The sequence below is a fragment of the Bubalus kerabau genome, chromosome 23 (assembly GCF_029407905.1).
Source record: "Bubalus kerabau isolate K-KA32 ecotype Philippines breed swamp buffalo chromosome 23, PCC_UOA_SB_1v2, whole genome shotgun sequence".
NCBI classification, from domain to species: Eukaryota; Metazoa; Chordata; class Mammalia; order Artiodactyla; family Bovidae; genus Bubalus; species Bubalus kerabau.
Genome location: NC_073646.1, coordinates 36,549,792 through 36,568,112, shown reverse-complemented (window position 1 = coordinate 36,568,112; position 18,321 = coordinate 36,549,792). Strand labels below are relative to the sequence as shown.

General features: G+C 52.8%; 1 protein-coding gene across 1 annotated transcript; it reads left to right on the top strand.

Annotated features, from left to right (window-relative positions):
- The first annotated feature begins 6,127 nt into the window (after nucleotides 1-6,127).
- SERPINE1 (serpin family E member 1) lies at nucleotides 6,128-14,446 on the top strand. Its single transcript, XM_055562107.1, has 9 exons — nucleotides 6,128-6,268; nucleotides 6,913-7,184; nucleotides 7,834-8,067; nucleotides 8,608-8,802; nucleotides 9,429-9,627; nucleotides 10,734-10,834; nucleotides 10,959-11,045; nucleotides 12,366-12,449; nucleotides 12,790-14,446. The coding sequence occupies exons 2-9, from the start codon at nucleotides 6,914-6,916 to the stop codon at nucleotides 12,825-12,827; spliced, it is 1,209 nt and encodes a 402-aa protein (XP_055418082.1). The 5' UTR covers nucleotides 6,128-6,268; nucleotide 6,913; the 3' UTR covers nucleotides 12,828-14,446.
- Nucleotides 14,447-18,321: the final 3,875 nt, after the last annotated feature.

Genomic DNA, 18,321 nt, shown 5'->3' with positions numbered 1-18,321 from the left:
AAGCAAGCCAACAGCCCCACTGCCTTCCTGCTCGCCAAGCCAGCTGAGGCCACCCCGGGTGACTCAGATAAAGAGACACGTAGAGAAGGCCTGCTTTCATATGGTGAGGAAGTAAGAATGGTCAGCGACTTGGGACGTCCCTGGCTCCCCAATAGCAAATTCCATCTGTGTAGCATCACTGGGCTGCTTCATTCCTGGACCTCTGCCACCCACAGGTTCCCCACTGACCCAGGGTCACTGTCTCTTTGGGCGTCTGCCTGGCTCAGTAAACTGGTTGTGTCCAGAGCCAGGATGCAGATTCCAGCAGGAGCATCTACTTCAAGAACCTTTGGAGGGAGGCTACAGAAAGAGCAGACCTAGAAGAACATGAAAGCCCATGAAGAGAGCATGATGGAGAGAGGATGCCCCAGCAGAAAGGGTTGCTGCCCGGAGATGAAGACGGGTGGCGAGGGGATGGGAACATTGTCACCCCTTCCCTTCCTGGGCTCTGTGGCCTGCCCCCCTCTGACCCGCCCTAACCATGCTGCCCTCTGCTTCTCCCTCACAACCAGCATTAGTCCCTCTTCCTCCAGGAAGCCTTCCCTTCACATTCAGAGCTACACCCTGATAGCCCAAGTCTTACTGCTTTGTATACAGATGGTCTGACAGATGGTTCTAATTTAATCATTGCATATATGTTAATCTGTCCCAGGACGTGGGTCTATGCCTTTGGGGGAGGAAGAATCCTGTGTTTCTCTGAATCAAATCATGGAGTGTTGATTGTCAATAACTGGGCATTTCGGGGAAGACTCATCTAGCAGGCAGGGTAAAATGAAACAGGATGTATCCAGAGAAAGTGCTAAGGGGAGGCTCAGGAATGCCTGGAATGAGGAACGAGTTCTGGTGAAGAGGAAAGAAGTGGATCTGAATTAGACCTCAGCGTACATGGAGAGAGAAGTGGGAGGAGGTTGGGATCAGGCTAGGGTGGCCCCTGGTGGGGGTGGGGGGCTCCCAGGCCTGAGCTACCTCATTCTGACTGCCACTGGTGAGCTCTGCCGGGACACCTACCACAGAAATCACCCACTCCATCTGCCCCAGACTTCCTTCTGTGACTACACTGGGTCCCATTTACTCTCTCTGCTTCTTTCTCCCAAGAGAACAGGTGCTTTCTTGCCCTGGGGGCCAGGGAGGTTCTCTGGGGCTTGTTGAACACATTATAAGAGGCCCTTTCAAGAGACTACTGCCCCCCAGTGACCTTCCCCCAGACAAACGAGGATAAATGAGGCATGGCGGTGGCCACAGCAAAGTGAAGGGCAAGCACAGAAACTCGAGGGAATTCCTGTAAAAGTGGTTCAGTTGTCATGGGGTGTCAGGGAGGAATCAACAAGACACAGGGGATGTGGGTGGCAGAGAAGGGGCCAAAGAACCAAGACTAGAAGAGTAGGCCAAACTCAGCCTAGCTTTTACCAGCTGATAAAACAAGCCCCTCTCCTTCCTGGTATGCTGGAGGGTTCAAGATTTGGGTCACGTATCCATGGGGTCCACATGTGACCCTGCAGCCCAGGGAGGAAAATCTTCTCAGGATCTAAAGACTGAGAAAGGGGGCTTTCCCTGACAGCCTAGTGGTTTAGAATCTGCCTGCCAATGCAGGGGACACAGGTTCGATCCCTGGTCCGAGAACTAAGGTCTCAGATGTTACAGAGCAACTAAGCCCGTGCACCGCAGCTACTGAAGCCTGCGCTCTAGAGCCCGTGCTCCACAACAAGAGAAGCCACCACAATGAGAAGCCCGCGCACCCCAACCAGAGAGTAGCCCCCACTTTGTCACAAGCAGAGCAAAAGAAGCCCGCGTAGCAGCGAAGACCCAACACAGCCAAAAATAAATAAACAACTTTTAAAAATATTAAAGCTTGCAAAATCAGTCAGTGGAGAGCATGTCAGGACTCACATGAAATCGGGGATCTGGCCTGAAATGGACAGAGGGGCTGGCAGCCTTTCTCTTGGGTAACCAGCCAGTCCACTTCCTAAGGCCTTCCATCCACTCTGCTTATCACTGAGAGAAGTCAAAATATGTAACCCAGGCGCTTGCCTAAGGCAAGAATTAACAGCTCAAGTTGTCTGGGTTTCTGTCATGCTTCTGCCCCAACTGGGAGCGGCTGCCTCTTGGTGAGAGACTGGAACATGCCAGACATAATATTTCATTTCATCTTCACAACAAGCCTGAAGGGTGGGAATCGGTGTCTGTCTAACGAAAAACTTCTGTCTACCTACCTACCTGCACATAAAAACCCCGATGCCTCCAAAGTTTAGTTCTGCCCAAAGACGCATAAGTAGCTAAGTGTCAAAGCCCTGGCCAGGCCAGGTCAATGGGCACTACTGCTCTCTCGTTTATGGGAGGTCGCTGTGTGGCCTCACACATATCGCCCTGCAAATTCAAAGGACTGGACCAGATGGTTCTTAGAGCCCTCCTGCTCTGAGACTCTGCAACATAAGTGGAGAAGAAAAGCTTCCCATGGCGGAGGCATTCCTATTTTCCTGTTTCGGGAATGTAAGATGGATGGCGAGAAGTGGGGGCTGGAGAAGGCAGAAAGGAGAGGGGCTCCATGGAATCGGACTAGGGGGGCAAGTCAGGCTTGGCGCTACTGTGAGGGGGGACCCTGGACGGGCCTAGGCTGTCCCAGGGCCGTGATCTTCAACAAGAAGAGGCTGACACAGAGCCCTGGCCTCTGCTCACTCTTACGAAGCAGGGAGAGGAGGGCTGGCAGGAGCCCAGCCCAAACGTAGGCTATTTTGGGCCCTGTGATGTTTGGAGAGCAACCAGGCCAGAAATAGCACTGTGAATTAGCAGGACCCCAGCCTCCTGCCACCCCCGGCTCTCCCAGTGAAATCACCAAGAATCGGGAGGCCGGCTCCAACATTCCAGAGAGCCTGTGTAACTAACAGGAGGCCCCTCCTCTCCCCAAGGAAGGCCCGGAGCAGAGAGAGCCTTTGACTGTAAAAGGGATTCTGCACACGAGGACGAGGGCGAGGGAGAGAGGGACTGAGTCACGGAGAGCAGAGTGGGAGAGTGGGGAGAGATCTCGTGGGGCTGAGACTAGAGGAGACCACCGCGGGGTGGGGTGGGGGGTGATGAGGGTCCCCAGTGGATGGAGGAGTGAGCAGAAGAGATAAGAGCAGGGGAGTCTCGGAGGCAGAGAAAGGGAAAGTGAGAAAGAGGCGGGTGGCTGGGACTTACAGAGCAAATGGGGAAAGAGGAAGAGCAGAGAGCCAAGAGGGCAGCCAGAGGGCAGGAGATGAAGAGTTGGAGGGGAGACCCAAGGCAACAACGGAGCCAGGGCTGCAGGGGTGGGAGGGGGCGGGGGCAGGCCTGGGGACAGTCAGACTCAACAGAAAGCGTTGAGTCTGGCCTTGTCACGAAACACCTGCAGTTGGAAACAGCTTTCCTAGTTAGCTACAACTGGAACTTCCCTGAGCAATCCACAGCCGTGTAACTCATCCTCTTATCTCTGATTCTCCGGGAATCAGAGATCCAGTTATTTCAACAGCAGGGACTTTTGACCTCTTACAAAAGAGCCAAGGCTTAAAAGAAGTGATGGGGTCACAGCTGTTAGTTTGGGGGGATCAGGGAAAGGATAGAAAGTGACATCCCCTTGAGTCAGGCTAAGTTTTGAGGAGAATATTGCCGGGAGGTCTACTTTAGGGCCTGCTTCCCCGGTGGCTCAGTGGTAAAGAATTCGCCTGCAATACAAGAGTGTCAGGGGATGCAGTTTTGATCCCTGGGTCAGGAAGATCCCCCTGGAGGCCGGCATGGCAACCCACTCCAGTATTCTTGCCTGGAGAATCCCATGGACAGAGGAGCCTGGCAGGCTCCAGTCCATGGGGTCACAAAGAGTCCACGACTGAGCACTCACGCACGTACTGCTTTGGGACAGCGGGCCATCAGGCTGCCCCTGCGGCGAGGAAGGTCTCCCCAGGGCACACCAGGGTGTGGGTGGGGGGAGACGAGGCCATTTCACAGAGAAGAGCGGCAGGGGCCACAGTCAAGTCTGAGTTCAGATCATATGGTGGCCCCAGCTGCTCAGAAAGACGAAAGGACACCATCAGAAAACCCAGCGTGGGACCCAGTTCCACTAGACTTTGCCTCCGCTTCTAATCCACACCCAAACACTTAGATGGGTTCCCTAGTTTGGGAAACAACCCCTTAGTAAGTCAGCCCTTTCTGTTTCCAAAGTAAAAATGTGCTCCTTCTCTCCCCAGCAGGACACAGAGCTGATTCCAGGTGCTGCCCAGGAACAGAATGGCTTTTCTGGAATGACCTCAGAATCATTCAGGTCCAGGGATGGGGACAGAAGTGGTCACGTCCTTGGCAGGGCCCAGGTGATCCCAGAAAACAGCAGGCCCTTTGTGGCTGAGGCCGCAGTAGCCCACGGAGGGAGGGATGAGACTCAGCTGAATGACTGGAGAGGCCAGGCAGCGGGGCGCCTGGGCAGGTCCTGCAGACTCTAGACCCGCTGCTCTTCCAACCTGGGGCTTGGCACTCCCAATCCAGACTCCCAGCTCCCTGTCCCCCTGTGGCCCCCAAGGGTGGAGGGCAAGTCACTGGGGCCTTTCTGGGAGTCGGAGATGGCTGGGGGACTGGACTTCTGCTTTCTCCATCCGAGGGACAGCAGGCGTAACTGCTCTTCCTCCTCGCGGCTAACCACTTTCTCAGGGACTCTGAACCAGACAAAGAAAGAAAGACATAAACAAGAAGCAGTGACCGATAAACAGTCTGGTCCTGGGAATGGGTCGGTGACCCTAACTTTCCAGCTGAGGTTTCCCCTTCTCTCCCTGTTACCCGCACCCCCACCTGGATCCCAGGAGCAACGGAGAAAACAAAGGCGGGGGCACAGTGAAAGCGGGAAAGCCCTCCAGCTGTGGTTGCCCTTGGTATCTGTTTACTGAAAAAATCCAAAACAAACATCCCGACACATCCACCCACTTCAGCTTCCTGTGATGCTGCTGTCGGCTGTCTCCATGGATACCCCCAGTTGAATCCCACCACCCACACAAAGCATGACAGTGTGTGGACCCTCAAGTCAAGGGCACCGAGGCCCCCAGGACCCTTTCAGCCCCACCCTGTCCATGACATCCAGCTACACAGCCAAGGGTGCCTGACCCCACCAGAGCCCTAAACACAGCAGCCCAATCCTACTCACTAGCCTCCAGCCAATACCCATCATCTGTAGAATTCTTGGGTCACTTTTCCACCCCAAACTCCAGTGCCTTAGCAGCACACTCCACACACCCCGCCATGAATGAACGCTTTTAGTCTCATCCCTCCTCTTGCCACTCCAGCCCTCTCAACGTCTGCATCTGGAGGAAAAGGTTAGGAAATATTCCTCCGCAGCCGCAGCAGGCAATTCAGAGAAGTGAAACCTACACCCTGAGCTCCTGATCCCCTGCCAAGGCTTTACCCTTCTGCCCCGGTAAGCCACCACCCCACCCAGCACACCTCAAAACCCAGCCAGACAGAGCTGTTGACACAAAGAGAGCCCTGGGGGCACCGGGAGAGTCTGGACACGTGGGGGAGTCAGCCGTGCCTCACCCGACGGCGGGCGGGCACTTGGCAGAAAAGAGAGAAAGACGGGAGGGAATCCTCATGTCCTAGACAGTCAAAACCCAGACAATCAACAAGGCACGCTGTGTGCCCTCTGGCTTCTGGGATGCGGCCAAAAGGAGGGTGGGGTGTTCTTCCCAGTTTAACCAGCGCACCGGGCTGATGGACAAGGAATTTGCAGGATCTTGAGCTTTTTTGATAACTATGCACTGATCCGATTCTCCCAAGAACAAAGAGGAAGTGTAAACTCTCCCCACGCTGAGGTCTGGGGAACGTAAACCCTGGGTGCCAGGGGTCAAACTGGCTTAACATCCTGAGACCGAGGGCAGCAAGATCAAGGGCGGCCCTGGGCCCAGGCCACCAGGGTTGGCTCAGTTGTTCCAGAGCCCTCTCTCTCTCTCTCTCTCTCTCACGTACACACACGGATGCCTCAGCAAGTCCCACGGAGGGAGGCGCTGAGAGGGCCAAAAAGTGGGCGGGGTCGAACCATGAGTTAATCGACTTCCGGCTCACGTCTGGTATAAAGGGAGGCAGCAGCCTGCGGTGGAGCAGAGCTGCTTCTGGGTGAAGGGCAAAGAGCACCGTCCAGAGAGAGCCACACCTCCTTTCCAGTGGGGGAAGGGCTACCACCACCAACACCCGCAGCGGCAGCAGGAACAAACCGCCCATCCCAAGGCACTGAGAAATTCAGGTAAGAGCAAAGCGAACCCTCTCCATCTCTGTACCTCCGGCTAAGGCAGAGAGCTCCCGTCTGCAGAGTCCCTTCTGTCCGTGGTCCCCAGTGTTCCTCTTTCTTCCCTCGGCCCGGAGACCTGCAGCCCTGAGTTGACCCCCGTTACAGCGGTGATCACAGGGGAGCGGGGAAGATGGTCAGGACGCCCCAACAATCCCACCACCCAGAAGCAAGGGCCTCGCCTCTCTAGGACCCTCTCCGTGGAAGACATTCCCCCCTTCCCAGCTCAAGAAAGGGGTTTTTCACGCCTGCTAACTTGAATAAAACAATTGTGAAAGCATTATAAAGGAATTAGGAAGCATCGTGTAAATCACAGATGCTATTACAATTTAGCCTTTCAGCCTCCTGGAAGGGAAGGGAGATGCCACCGGGCTCCAGATTCCCACAGGTGAAAACGCACTCAAGATTCCCCAGGGCTGAGACAGAGGGGGAAAGGCCCAGGATCTGAACCCACCGCGGTTTCTATCTTGCCCGCTTGTTCACATATCATATGCCAGCGACAAACATGGGAGCCTGGCCGTGGCTGGGCTGCCATCACCCCTACTCCCTCTCTGTCCTTTCAGAACTATCCACCTCAACCAATCTTTTCCCACTGATTCCAGGATGCGGATGTCTCCGGTCTTTGCCTGCCTCGCCCTGGGCCTGGCCCTCATCTTTGGTGAAGGGTCTGCCTCTTACCAGCGCCAGTCTCCGGTGGCCAGCCTGGCCACAGACTTTGGGGTGAAAGTGTTTCAGCAGGTGGTGCAGGCCTCCAAGGACCGCAACGTGGTTTTCTCACCCTATGGGGTGGCCTCGGTCCTGGCCATGCTGCAGCTGGCCACAGGAGGAGAAACCCGCCAGCAGATCCAAGAGGCAATGCAATTCAAGATTGAAGGTGAGAGACGATGGGGCAGAGAGGGAGGCGGGCACTCAGGGAGTCTTCCCAGGACAGGGGTGTAGCTAACCAGAAGCAGAGGGAGGGCTGACCCCGGCTTAGTGAGCCAACCCCTGTCCTGACAGCCCACAGGGATGGACCACTGCATCTCCTTCCCACCACATCTCGTGTCACTTGGCTCTAGGCCAGTCACAAGGTGTATGAGCCAGTGGATCTGGTGTAAAATGGCCCTGCCTCACTACTCCTGCACTTTGTGATCTTAACCCCTCTGAACCTCAGTTTTCTCAGCTGCAAAAGGGGGACAGAGTATCTACCACATGGGGCTGTTGTAAGGATTAACTCCAAAATGATGCATGTGAAAGGCCTACCTAGCATAACTATTATTGTTATTAAAAGAAGAAGGTTAGGGTTTATAACTTAAAAACAGATAAAAATATTCTAAGCCAAAGCAAGGGTTAGGACCCGCGATTTTTGAGGAAAAGAGGGAGATGCAGGAGAGTTTCAGATTTGGAATAAAATCTCCCTTCAGAGATCCTTGGGGGAGTAGAAGAGTCCTGTCCATGTGGGCAGGTTTCGGGGAAGTCGGCCCTGCTGGGAGCCCTGAGTTCAAGAGGAGCTTAATGTGTCTTCCCTCCCTGTTTTGGCCCAGAGAAGGGCATGGCCCCTGCCCTCCACCGACTGTACAAGGAGCTCATGGGCCCGTGGAACAAGGATGAGATCAGCACAGCTGATGCCGTCTTCGTGCAGCGGGACCTAGAGCTGGTCCATGGTTTCATGCCCAACTTCTTCAGGCTGTTCCATACCACGGTCAAGCAGGTTGACTTCTCTGAAGTGGAGAGAGCCAGGTTCATCGTCAACGACTGGGTGAAAAGACACACAAAAGGTGAGCAGGCAGAGAAAGGCGGGCGGTCCCAGGGCCTGCAGAGACGGGGGTTCAAGTCTCAAGCGTCCTGACCCCTCCCTTCCAGCACCTTCTGCTCTGTGGACAGAAGGTCAAGTGCTTTAACAATCAAAGCATCTTGTTTTTTCCATAATTAGACTTGCCCTCTGAACCACCTCTAAAGGCATCCCTAAAAAGTACTGTGAGATGTTATAAGAACAGTAATAACCCATGGCAGGGGGCAAACACAGCCCTTCAAGATTATAGCTTAGGGAACAAAGTAAGGGGAGACTTACATTTCCAGGTCTGATCCTAGACAGGATCCCAGGACCAAGGCAGTGTGGTGAGCCAGAAGGCTTTCTGAGACACTTAGAAAGATGGAACGGGTTGAAAGCAGCTAGACTGGTTCACTAAACCTTACCCAGTCCATCTTCTGATGGGATCCCTTCTGACACACATCCATTTGAGGACTGGGAGCTCGAGGGAACCATCTAAAAGGATTAAAACAATATCCAGCCTCCTGATCACCTGGATTTCCCATAGGCATGATCAGCGACTTACTTGGTGAAGGGGCTGTGGACCAGCTGACACGCCTGGTCCTGGTAAATGCCCTCTACTTCAACGGCCAGTGGAAGATGCCCTTCCCAGAGGCAAACACCCACCACCGCCTCTTCCACAAGTCCGACGGCAGCACCGTCTCTGTGCCCATGATGGCGCAGACCAACAAGTTCAACTACAGTAAGTGCAAGACTCTCCCTTCTCCAGGTCCCACAAGGACTGAACCTCATCCCTGGGGTGGTCCACTCCAAGGGAGGAGAAACCCTAGAACACACCCCAGCTGCAACAAAGACTCCCCAAGTAGGAGACACAGGGATTATCAGAGTGGCAGAAAGTAGCTTGTTATCTTGTGCAAGATGAAGCTGAAATCCAGAAATTACCTTAGGATCCCACTTGACCACTTGATACAGTCTCTCATCTTCATGTGGTTCTGGTGTGATAACCTGGGCTTCCCAAATCCTCCTGGGGAAGAGCTATGTGAAGGCTGAGATTCAGGATGTGGGGATCGGAATGAATTAATAGCTGGAGATTGGGGAGAAGGGTGTGAAGGTAAAGAAGGCCAACCAGAGACAGAACGCCCAGAAGACACTGAACGGGCAGAAGAGAAGGCAAATGGAAATAAAAACACTGAACAGGAGAGTGCTGGTGGTGGTGGTGGGTGCGTGGGGAGCCTCAAAAGCTAGGATGGAGAGCTGGCTTCCAGAGAGGATGCACGGCCCGGGAGGACTAGTGGGAAAGCCAACGCCGGGTTAGAATCAACAGGAGCTGGAGTTATTGCCAATGCTCCATCTTGGTGTCTTTCCCAGCTGAGTTTACCACCCCCGACGGCCATTACTACGACATCCTGGAATTACCCTACCACGGGAACACTCTCAGCATGCTCATTGCTGCCCCCTATGAGAAAGAGGTGCCGCTCTCTGCCCTCACCAGCATTCTGGATGCTGAGCTCATCAGCCAGTGGAAAGGGAATATGACCAGACTGACCCGCCTCCTGGTTCTGCCCAAGTAAGCCACCCCTTGCTCTAGTCCCCTCTGCCTGCCCCCTCCCACCTCCTCTGGCTCCTTGCTGTTGCCACACACGCACCCCCCCACCCCACATGGAGTTTCCCAAACCTCCTGACGTTTTCAGGGCAGCGAGCTGCTGCGTGGGTGCGGATGGGACACACTCTGGCCTGGGTTTGATTAAGATTCTGCCCATCTTCCCTCTTGCGGTCGAGGGCAGCGGGGGTGGGGGTAGGGGGGAGCTTTTTGAGACCATGCCACGTCCACCACCCCCGAATACCCAGCAAAAGCTAGCCAGAGGAAGAGCCAGAGAGATGATGGGAGGTGGGGGGCCGGGGAATACACTGGTCCTCACCCTTTTATGAACACCCCTCACTCCCACCTCCATCTCTTCAAGTCGACATCCACACAATGGAGACAAAAAGAATCACTTGTGCAGATGAAGCAAGCCTGAACTCTGGCTTCTAGCTGGCTTGCCACGAAGCAGATTTTAAAAATTCTTCTGCAGAAGTGAAGAGGGTGCTGGAGGCTGAGGCTAGGTCCATCCCAGAATCGTGGGGAAGCCTCCCACTCTGCCAACCCCACATTTCCGGATGCCATAATGCCAGGCTTAGGGAAAGAGGACAATTTAGTTGGTTAGCACGCCCTCTCTCTCTCTCAAAGAACGGAGGTAATTAGTCGTGCCCTGGTGGGAGGCAGAGCGAGCTCCCCAGAGCCTCGCTGCTGGAGTCCTCTTTGGGCTCAACTCTCAGAAACACAAGCTACAGACCAGATTTCTGTTCAGCTAGCCTTTGCAGGGAATTTGCCCTTCCCCACTCCCACCCCAGTCAGACTGAACACAATTGTGCTGCAACCACTGCCTCGTTTGAGGAAAGTAATTAGTCACAGGTTTGAGGGGGTGGGGAGCTTGCAGAAGAAATGTTCATTAGGATCAGAATCTTCCCAGCAAGGAGAAAGACCTTGCCAACAGACTTGAAAGAAAAACAAGCCTCCCACCTCTGCGTTCACATCAGTCCCCCTCCGCTGGTCTCTGTGTGTGTAGGGGGCAGGGACACCCGGTAAGGCTAGAGGTGGCCTGAACTGGAGCCGTGTCCTGCTGCTGTGTGTAGGTTCTCCCTGGAGACTGAAATCAACCTCAGGAGGCCGCTGGAGAACTTGGGAATGACCGACATGTTTAGGCCGAGCCAGGCGGACTTCTCCAGTCTTTCAGGTAAGAGGTTTCCCTTTCCTTTTCTTCCCCTGGTGGACAGTGGGGTCTCCCGAGGACCGAGGAGCTTCCCCCCTCACCCCCGAAGACCAAGGCTAATGCGCTCTGGGGTCCACCTCCATTTCAGATCAAGAGTTTCTGTACGTGTCACAGGCGCTGCAGAAAGTGAAGATTGAAGTGAATGAGAGCGGCACGCTGGCGTCCTCCTCCACAGGTGAGTCAGGCTCAGGTGAGGCCTGGCGAGTCTCAGCCCCAGGCTTCCATGAGGGGCCATGATCTGGTACCCACACCCGGGGTGCACCGGGAAGACCCCACTGCTGTTGCTGCTGAGTCGCTTCAGTCGTGTCCAACTCTGTGCGGCCCCATAGATGGCAGCCCACCAGGCCCCTCCGTCCCTGGGATTCTCCAGGCAAGAACACTGGAGTGGGTTGCCATTGCCTTCTCCAGTGCATGAAAGTGAAAAGTGAAAGTGAAGTCGCTCAGTTGTTTCTGACTCTCAGCGACTCCATGGTCTGCAGCCTACCAGGCTCTTCCGTCCATGGGATTTTCCAGGCAATTCCATGGGATTTTCCTGGTAGAACAGGGCTTCCTGTGTGGAGAGCATTACCATTACCTGATCCCACTAGAAAATGGGCCTGCTTTCCCCAGGACCCCTTTCCCTCCCCCACTGGCTCTGAAGTCCCCCTGAATGGGAGGTCCTGGCTTGCTCTCAGAGTGGCCAGTCGACTTAAAGGCGCTTGCCTCCGAAATGCTTGAAAGAGTTTAGATAAACCCACCTTTGAGTGAGTGGGCTTTCCTTGTGGTTTAGCTGGTAAAGAATCCGCCCGCAGTGCAGGAGGCCTGGGTTTGATCCCTGGGTTGGGAAGATCCCCTGAAGAAGGGAAAGGCTACCCACTCTAGTATTCTGGCCTGGAGAATTCCATGGATTGTATAGTCCACGGGGTTGCAAAGAGTCAGACATGACTGAGCGACTTTCACTTTGACTACTCCAGTGAGTAGCTGCTAGATCTCTACCCAACTGCCTTAGAGGACATCCTGACACTTCTGGCTTCACATTACGGGCTCAGTAGTCGTGGCACTTGAGCTCAGTTGCTCCGCGGCTTGTGGAATGCTCCCGGACCAGGGAGCAAACCCATGTCCCCTGCATTGGCAAGCAGATTCTTATGCACTATGCCACCAGGGAAGTCCCTGCTATGATTATTTGGCTTCCCAGGTGGCACTGTGGTAAAGAATCTGCCTGCCGACGCAGGAGACGCAAGTTCAATCCCTGGATTGGGAAGATCCCCTGGAGTAGAAAATGGCAACCCACTCCAGTATTCTTGCCTGGAAAATCCCATGGAAACAGAAGCCTGCTGGGCTACAGCCCATGGGGTCACAAAGAGTCGGATATGACTGAGCACACACCACCGGGAAACAACGGAGCCTCCCAAACCACTCCCCAACCCCCAGCGCTGGTGTTACTGGCTCACTTGTGACCGATGCAGGCGCCAGCGCCCACGCCTTCTGTTCTAAGATTCTGTCCTGTCTCTTCCAGCCCTTGTAGTCTCAGCCCGAATGGCCCCCGAGGAGATCATCATGGACAGACCCTTCCTCTTCGTGGTGCGGCACAACCCCACAGGTGAGCGGGGACCTGAGAGACCCTGCCACTCTCGGCGCCCCCTCCCCATTCTCCTGGACTCGGGTACCATCCAGGCAGGTGTAGATGCCCCCACTTCCCCCAAGAGGACTCCAGGCAGTGAATCACGGCTGTGTTCCCCTTCCACTTCTTGGAGGGGAGTGCTCTCTCTCCAGACAGGGTGCTCGTCTGTCCCTCAGTTCCAGCTTCGTCACTAGAGCAGCTGTGCCTCTGAACACTCACTCTTGTCCCCATTATCTCAGTTCATCCATAAACACCGAGCTGGGTGAGCTGTCCCCCGCCTCCCCCCACTTCTCATCCCCTGTGATGCTTCCGTCCTCAGGAACTGTCCTGTTCATGGGCCAAGTGATGGAACCCTGACCATGGGGAAGACAGCCCTCATCTGGGACGGAATGGAGATGTCCAAGAGGAAGAAAGTCCGGAGCAAAGAATTTTTATTAATTCATTTTCCTGGAAAAAGAGAAGATGTTTATTTATTTATTTTTCCATGGTAAATTCTTTTGAATCTGCCTCTTAGACCTAACTTTGGGCTCTCTCAGGAGGGGCAAAGAGGACCTTTGAGTTAAACCCTCCAATGGAGACCCTGGGAAAGACTGGGAGGCATAACACCCAGCCGGCCTCCCAACTGGACTGCAGGACTCCCAGGACTGCTGGCCCAGCTGCTTCTGCCCATCGCTCTGCCTGGTTGGGTCTTGGGTCCTGGATCCCACCGAGGCCCTGGTAGGATGGCACCACAAGGCTTACATGAAGGAGCTTTTGTGTGTTCACTAGAAATGTGTGTTCCGGTTACGTTGCTGTCAGTCTTGTGCTGCCTGCCACTGCTGAGAAGCCTGGCAGCAGGCCCGGAAGGCCAAGGCGAGAAACACCCTTTCATGCCAAGGTCCATCCTTCCTCAGCTCCGAGGTTTGAGACCCACCCAGGCCTGGCTGCTCCCTCCCCAGGAAACAGTGTGTATATATTATTTTAGAGTGTAGATGACTTGTTTACTCAGAGAAGCAGGTTTCTGCTTCCCACAAACTTTATGTTGCAGAAACGGAAGGAGAGACAAGGTGTGTGCCTGGTTCTTGGCTCCCATCTCCTGGTGGGGAGGTTGAGATGCCAGGGGTATGCCTGAATATTTATCACATCCTTGTCCTTGTGCGCTTGGGAGAGAGAAAGGTCTACTGAGAAAACAGATTATTTAGCCTTGTTCACCGTGTTCCCTTTGGGGGGGGGGTCTGTGTCCTGCATCTCAGGAGAGGCCTCTTGACTGTCCCTCCCCTCCACCAGGTGGCAAGCCTCCCGGGGTCCATACTGCCACCTGGCGGAGGCCCACCGCCCCCGCGCCTCTCCTTTCCTCGATTTTCCACCCGATGGAGCCGAGTCCCTGGCAGGACCATCCAACTTCGGCTCACTTTTAGGGACCGAAAGGATGTGGTGGGTGAAGGGAGACGGAGTGGTTTCAAAATTTTCCAGTGTATTTAGGAGCGGGAGAGCAAGGGGCTCCACGACCTAGCAGGACAGAACTTTCCCCAATTACAGGGTGACTCACAGCCTCACTGGTGACTCATTTCAATGTGTCATTTCCGGCTGCTGTGTGTGAGCGGTGGACACGTGAGAGAGAGAGAGAAAGAGAGAGACGGTGAGCTCGGGCTCAATTACCTCCGGCAGATAATCTTTCTGAAAGCCAGCTAGCTGAGGGGGTACGGAGAGAGGACCGATTTACTGAAGAATTGCACAGAGATGTCGAATGAATGTAACCTAATAGAACCCTAATCACCCCGCTGTGCCCTTCAGCGAAAACTCTCCCTTCTTTGTGTATATGTTTTGTTTTGTTTTTCTTTTTTCTTGATGCACTGGACAGTGACAGCCACACTCAGTACCCCCACGTGTGGGGTCCATGGCTCTTGAAATTGCTTTTTCACTTTTGATATAGAAGCAAGTAAAAAAAAATGTTTTTTAAAAAATAATAATAAATAAATAAAAAGAATGTTCCAAAATAGTCCTTGGCCGTGACTTCCCTTGTTTCACACAGCACAAAATCCAGACCCTATCAGTTTACAGACCTGATGAACTGGGATCTTTATGAAACACACACCCGCAAGGGGCAAGGCACACCGACCTGTCCTGGGTGAATCTGCAGGGCTGGCCACTGGACCCTGCAAGAAGACCCCCGGGGGCACACATTGTGTAGGACGGGCTTCTCCCTTTGGGCCTCATCCTTGAAAAGAAAAGAGGGACTTCCTCGGTGGTCCAGTGGTTAAGACTCTGTGCTTCCACTGCAGGGCGCGTGGGTTCCATCTCTGGTTGGGGAAGATCCCACATGCCGCCTGGCATGGCCAAAAAAAAAAAGGAAAGAGGGTTCCCCATACACCTGCCACCCACCCAGACACCCCTTTTTACTGTCCCTGTCACTTCCCATCTGTTCATTTCTTTCCCTACCAAATGTTCCCATCCTCCCCGTACCTACCCCACTCCCCATTTCTCAAAACACAAACCAAATCCATTTCCTCCACCCTGGATTCCCAGTGGATCCAGTCAACATTGTCGCTCTCTACTTGGCAAGTACTCACCTTCCTTTTTCCTGGTGTGTAATGGTGCATGCATGTACGCTCTTTAATTTGGGGTGTGCGTGTTATCCTCCCCACCCCCATCGACATGTCAGGTTCTTTGAATGGAGGCTCTTTTGTTACATAGATTGTTAATAGCCTCCTTAAAATGTTATCCTGAACAGTCCTTTATTGTCTTCTTCCAGTATCTTGAAGGCTCTTGCCAGGGGACCTTCTTCCCCCAATTATTTTCCATTTATATATTCCACAGGAATTTTTAAATGGAAAAAATACCAAGAACTAGCTCTCAAATCTTGTGCTCTCCAGCTCCAGAGCCCTAAAGATGGGACTGACAGACCCAGCCCCCGGGAAACTTGGATCATGTCTTAATAGGAACCCATTCTTGTCCCGGGGCTGTTGGTCAAAACATTGTCTGGTAGTGAGCTTTCCATCACTGGAAGTGTTCAAGGACAGCCAAGATGACCTGCTGGTGGGCATCATTCAGCAGTCAGGGTAGAGGAGGTGAATTTTTTTTTTAATGGTAAGGAATTCCTTCTCATACTAAGACATTTGAACAGTTTGAAAGGGTAGAAGTGGATTACTGATTGACATTTTGTTTCCTGGCTTAAAAAATATGTCATTGCTGTTACCAAGAATGCGGAGATGGACATCCTGGTACCTTCATCCCCCTGGATGTGTGCTCCCATATCCATAAGATAACTTCCTAGCAATGGGATTAAGTGTCTCTTAAGAACCTCCCAATCCCACAAGTATGTGATTCTGGTCACACAAACATCTTCAAATGGTATACAAAACAATTTAAAGTGACCATTTTGCCTGGTATGAATCTTATCTTTTCTGAAGCTTAAAAAAGCCGTCACAACTTTCCTAACTAAGCGCACCACCATGAATAAAGACAGACTTTAGGACTTCCCTGGTGGTCCAGTGGCTAAGACTCCAAGCTCCCAATGCGAGGGGCCTGGGTTCGATCCCTGGTCAGGGAACTAGATCCCACGTGCCACAGCTAAATTTGCCTGTTGAAACTAAAAAGACGCTGCATGCCGCAACCAAAACCCAGCACAGCCAAATTAAAAAAATAAAAAATAAAAAGATAGACTTCAGATCTTGAACTAAAAGAAGCTTCACATTATAATTTTCCCTAAAATTATGTTAGCCTGCCTTGGAGCAAACTTTGATTATAATGTTTTGGAGAGTAAATCCAGAAAGGGTCTTCATTCATTGCCTCCCTCCTCAATCATTCAGTATGTACTAAGGCTTTCTCGCTACCGGGGCCATTCCTGTTTCCCTCCCGAGGGTCAGTCCAGGGGCATCCTTGGGTGCCTCCAACATGATGTACAGGATGTTCTGAGGAGATGTGGTTGTCACACCTCCTTGTGGATTCCTCTCTTTACATTTCAGGCTGTCTTGTCTCCCATGAGGCTGTTGCAGTAAGAGGGGCCCCACAGTGGAATCGAGCCTGGAGGGGAAGTCTTCTTTTCTCCTTAAAAAGCCAGTGGGAATCAGGGCAAGACCCAGAAGAAAGAGGCCAAGGGTGAGCAGCTCCCCAAACCTACTCTCAGCTTTATTTTTATTTATTAAAATTTGTTAATAATAAGTTTATTATTTCTGGCTATGCTGGGGCCTCGTTGCTGAGCCTGGGCCTTCTCTAGTCGTGGTGAGTGGGGGCTACTCTCTACTTGCGTAGCACAGGCTCTAGGCCCTCATTTAGTACTTGTGGCACATGGGCGTAGTCACCCCAAGGCATGCGGGATCTTCCCGGACCAGGGATCGAACCGGTGTCCCCTGTACTGCAAAGCAGATTCTTAACCACTGGGCCACCAGGGAAGCCCTTAAAATTTATTTTGTCATTTATTTGGCTCCATTGGGTCTTAGTTGGGATTTCCCAGGTGGCGCTAGTGGTCAAAGAAACCATCTGCCAATGCGGGAGACATAAGAGACATGGTTTTGACCCCTGGGTCAGGAAGACTCCCCTGGAGGAGGGCATGACAACCCACTCTGTTATTCTTGCCTGGAGAATCCCATGGACAGAGGAGCCCGGCGGGTTATAGTCCATGGGGTCGCAAAGAGTCGGACATGACTGAAGCGACTTAGCACGTACGCACAGGTCTTAGTTGTGGCACATGGGCTCTAGAGTGGGCTGGCTCAGGAACCCCACGATATAGAGGATCTTAGTTCCCTGACCAAGGATCGAACACGTACCACCTGCATTGAAAGGCAGATTCTTAACCAGTTGGACCGCCAGGGAAGTCCCTACTCTTAGTTTTGGATGAGAGATGCTCTCATTTAACCTCAGGGGCTTCTCCATCTTTCCTTTCCTATTCTCACCGTGCAACTGACAAGCCTGGAAGGGCCAAGATATGACTGCAGAACTAGTGGGGAGGAAAGGCCATAGAGGTTACTTGGCCTCTTCCGAGCTGGCTTAGACCACAGACACAAAGCCTAGACGTGGCGTCATTTAGTTAACAAGATACTTCTATAATGAGACCTGTGCCCAAAACTTCAGCTGGTGCCAAGGCATCCCTCCTACTTCCTGCCTCCTAGACAGATCCCGCTTTGGGCTCACAGCGGGTAGCTGCTCTCATGAAGGCAAAAGTCCAAGAATTCAGGGCACCAGGATCCAGATTTATCTTTCGTCCTCTTTATACCCTGAAAAGATGACCGATATCAGGCACTGGGCTAGTTGTTGAGGAGTTACCCATTTGAAACAGATCTGCTTAGAAACCACAAGAGCCTCCTTTTTCTGCACAAGATGCTGCTTTCAAAAGCAGGACACATTGTAGCCTTAATTCTGCAGGATGTAGTTCAAACACTGTCCGTACACGCTGAGAAGGCTCAGAAGAAAAGAGTCCTTCAGAAAGGACCTCTTCACCACCGAGGGAGTTCGCTCCAGGAAGTGCCCCAGTTAACAGCCCCTTTTGCTCTTCTTGGATATTTTGAGGACAAAGACCGGGATGCAGCCTCAGAGTGCAAAGCCAGCCCTCCTTGGCTTCACCTGGGCCCCCTCCATGGCTCTTCCAACCCACCCTTTCTTTATTTCTAGGGATGAAAACCCCACAAGACCTGCCCTGCCTCCATCGTAAAACTGCCGGTTTCCTGTTCATCTCACCCAGTGGAAATTTTGTCTGCCCTCGTATAGGCAATGGCTATGGATTCTATAAATCCCTCAATAGTAAAATGACTCTATCAGAGGGAAACTCGTCAAGGAGACACCATCTGTTTTCCAAATCATTTTTTAAAGGCGGTTCCTCAAATGAGTTTCCTTGTGCTAACCGTAGCAGGCACTTCTGTAGAGACAAAGAAGTTGA